The sequence below is a fragment of the Sparus aurata genome, chromosome 12, assembly GCF_900880675.1.
Source record: "Sparus aurata chromosome 12, fSpaAur1.1, whole genome shotgun sequence".
Classification (NCBI taxonomy): Eukaryota; Metazoa; Chordata; class Actinopteri; order Spariformes; family Sparidae; genus Sparus; species Sparus aurata.
The window spans coordinates 9354150-9355915 of NC_044198.1; the positions used below are offsets into that span (position 1 = coordinate 9354150).

General features: G+C 43.9%; 1 protein-coding gene across 1 annotated transcript in view; it reads right to left on the minus strand.

Moving 5' to 3' along the window:
* Nucleotides 1–378: 378 nt before the first annotated feature.
* LOC115592315 (phospholipase A2, minor isoenzyme) overlaps nt 379–1766 on the minus strand; it is a 1549-nt gene continuing 161 nt past the window's right edge. Inside the window, exons 2-4 of the mRNA XM_030434921.1 lie at nt 1542–1689; nt 1316–1449; nt 379–738 (exon numbers count right to left, since the gene is read on the minus strand). Coding sequence (XP_030290781.1) covers nt 623–738; nt 1316–1449; nt 1542–1689 — 398 coding nt within the window. The 3' untranslated portion in view covers nt 379–622. The remainder of the gene's footprint in view (nt 739–1315; nt 1450–1541; nt 1690–1766) is intronic.

Here is a 1766-nt window from a genome sequence, read left to right on the forward strand (position 1 = left end):
GAAGTTCATTAAACAGCGTTAAACACCATAAAATCCAAATGAATAGGCGGTAAAAAATAAAACAGCAGTGAAACAAAAGCCGATCATCCAAAACATGTTGTTTTTTTATTACTATATATGTACATTTTTTTCATTATTTCATGGGCAAATATTACATATTATACATGTATACGAAGCACACTGAGGCAGCTGACACGGACAAAGTATCTATTGGGAGAGTCTACTTTATATCATACTACTGACTTCATCCTGCAAACTAGGAAAAGCAAAAGGGGGACCACGGTGCCCTCTGTGGCGGCTCCAGTGAAGATCACACCTTTATTAAATAAGCAGCCGTCAGTGAACAGCATGTCAGGTAAAATGAGAGATGCAGATCTGTGTGTTCACGTCTGTGTTTATTGTCAGGATTACGTCACAATTACAAACACACCAAGTGGAACTAGCTCTAGTAGGGAATGACGGATGGCTATATGTCACCAAAATGACAATTCGTCAGGTCTTCGTGAATATTTTTTTAATATGCCACGGATCCTGAGCAAGGTGTCACTTCTGAAAACTAAAGAAAAACGGATATTTGATTTGAAACATTGATTCCTGATTTGAGGCGGTCGTCCAGTCTTTATTAACACTTGTCGCTGGGCAGGTGCTCGTGCTCGGGATTCCAGGGTGATCTGCCGAAGCACTCGGCAGCCTTCCTGTCGCACTCGCAGATGAACATCTCGCATGCATTGTTGCTGCCTGGAGGAGACGGAAGAAGAGGGAGAGTGATGGGTAACAGTAACAGTTCCTCTATCTTGTCTTAGAAGTCTCAAATCAGTAAATGCAGAGCTGGCCCGAGGCATAAGCGAACTAAGCGGCCGCGAAGGAAAAAAATACATAAATAAAAATATATATATATATTTTTTTATATATTAAAGACATTAAACAAGTATCATGAATTAATGAATAATTCAAGACAAGATGATTCTGATTTCATGATCAATATACCTGCCTACAACTGCTGTGTCTGCCAGTCCTTATGCATCTGTGCCCCCTGACAGTAGCTCATAATCTGTCACTGTATTCATACAATTAATAATGTAACATTATAGTGTGACATTTGTGTCAATAAATGTCAAGCGCAGGTGACTCCGCGGTGGTGGGAGGGGGGCCCCAAATTAAATTCTGCTTAGGGCCCCCAAAAGGCTTGGGCCGGCACTGAGTAAATGTGTTGTTAAAAAGAAAAAAAAAAGGCATTTCGGCAAGTCAGCAAGCCGAGTAATATGATGGTAAGTACGAGCCCCCCCGCAGGATCGGGTCATTTTGCTGTACTCACTGCCGCAGGTGACCGTGCTGCTCGACTCGTCACAGCTGTAGGCATAGAACTCGGTGTAAGGGTTGTCCAGGATGGGCCAGCACTCAGAATGCTGCATAGCATCACTGTAACATGCGTCGTGCACTTGGCAGCACCTGCGGGTCAGAAAGTCGAGCAAAGCACATTTTAAAAAGAGTCTGGACAAGTTTGATTTTTAGGGGGGCTATGAGGCTGAATGAATCGCGACCTGTCCAGATCATCCACTGGTGTCCCCGCGCCTCCATATCCGCAATAGCAGCCGTAGTCAGCGTAGTCAAAAATTGGACTGCTGTCAGGCATCACGCACAGGATCATCTGTCTGAACTGGTTGAGTGCCTTGTAGTCCAAAGACTGGGCTGAAGCACAACAAACAGACACACAATCACAATTCAATGTTTTCATCACCTCTGCGAGTGCAGATGAACGGGCTTCC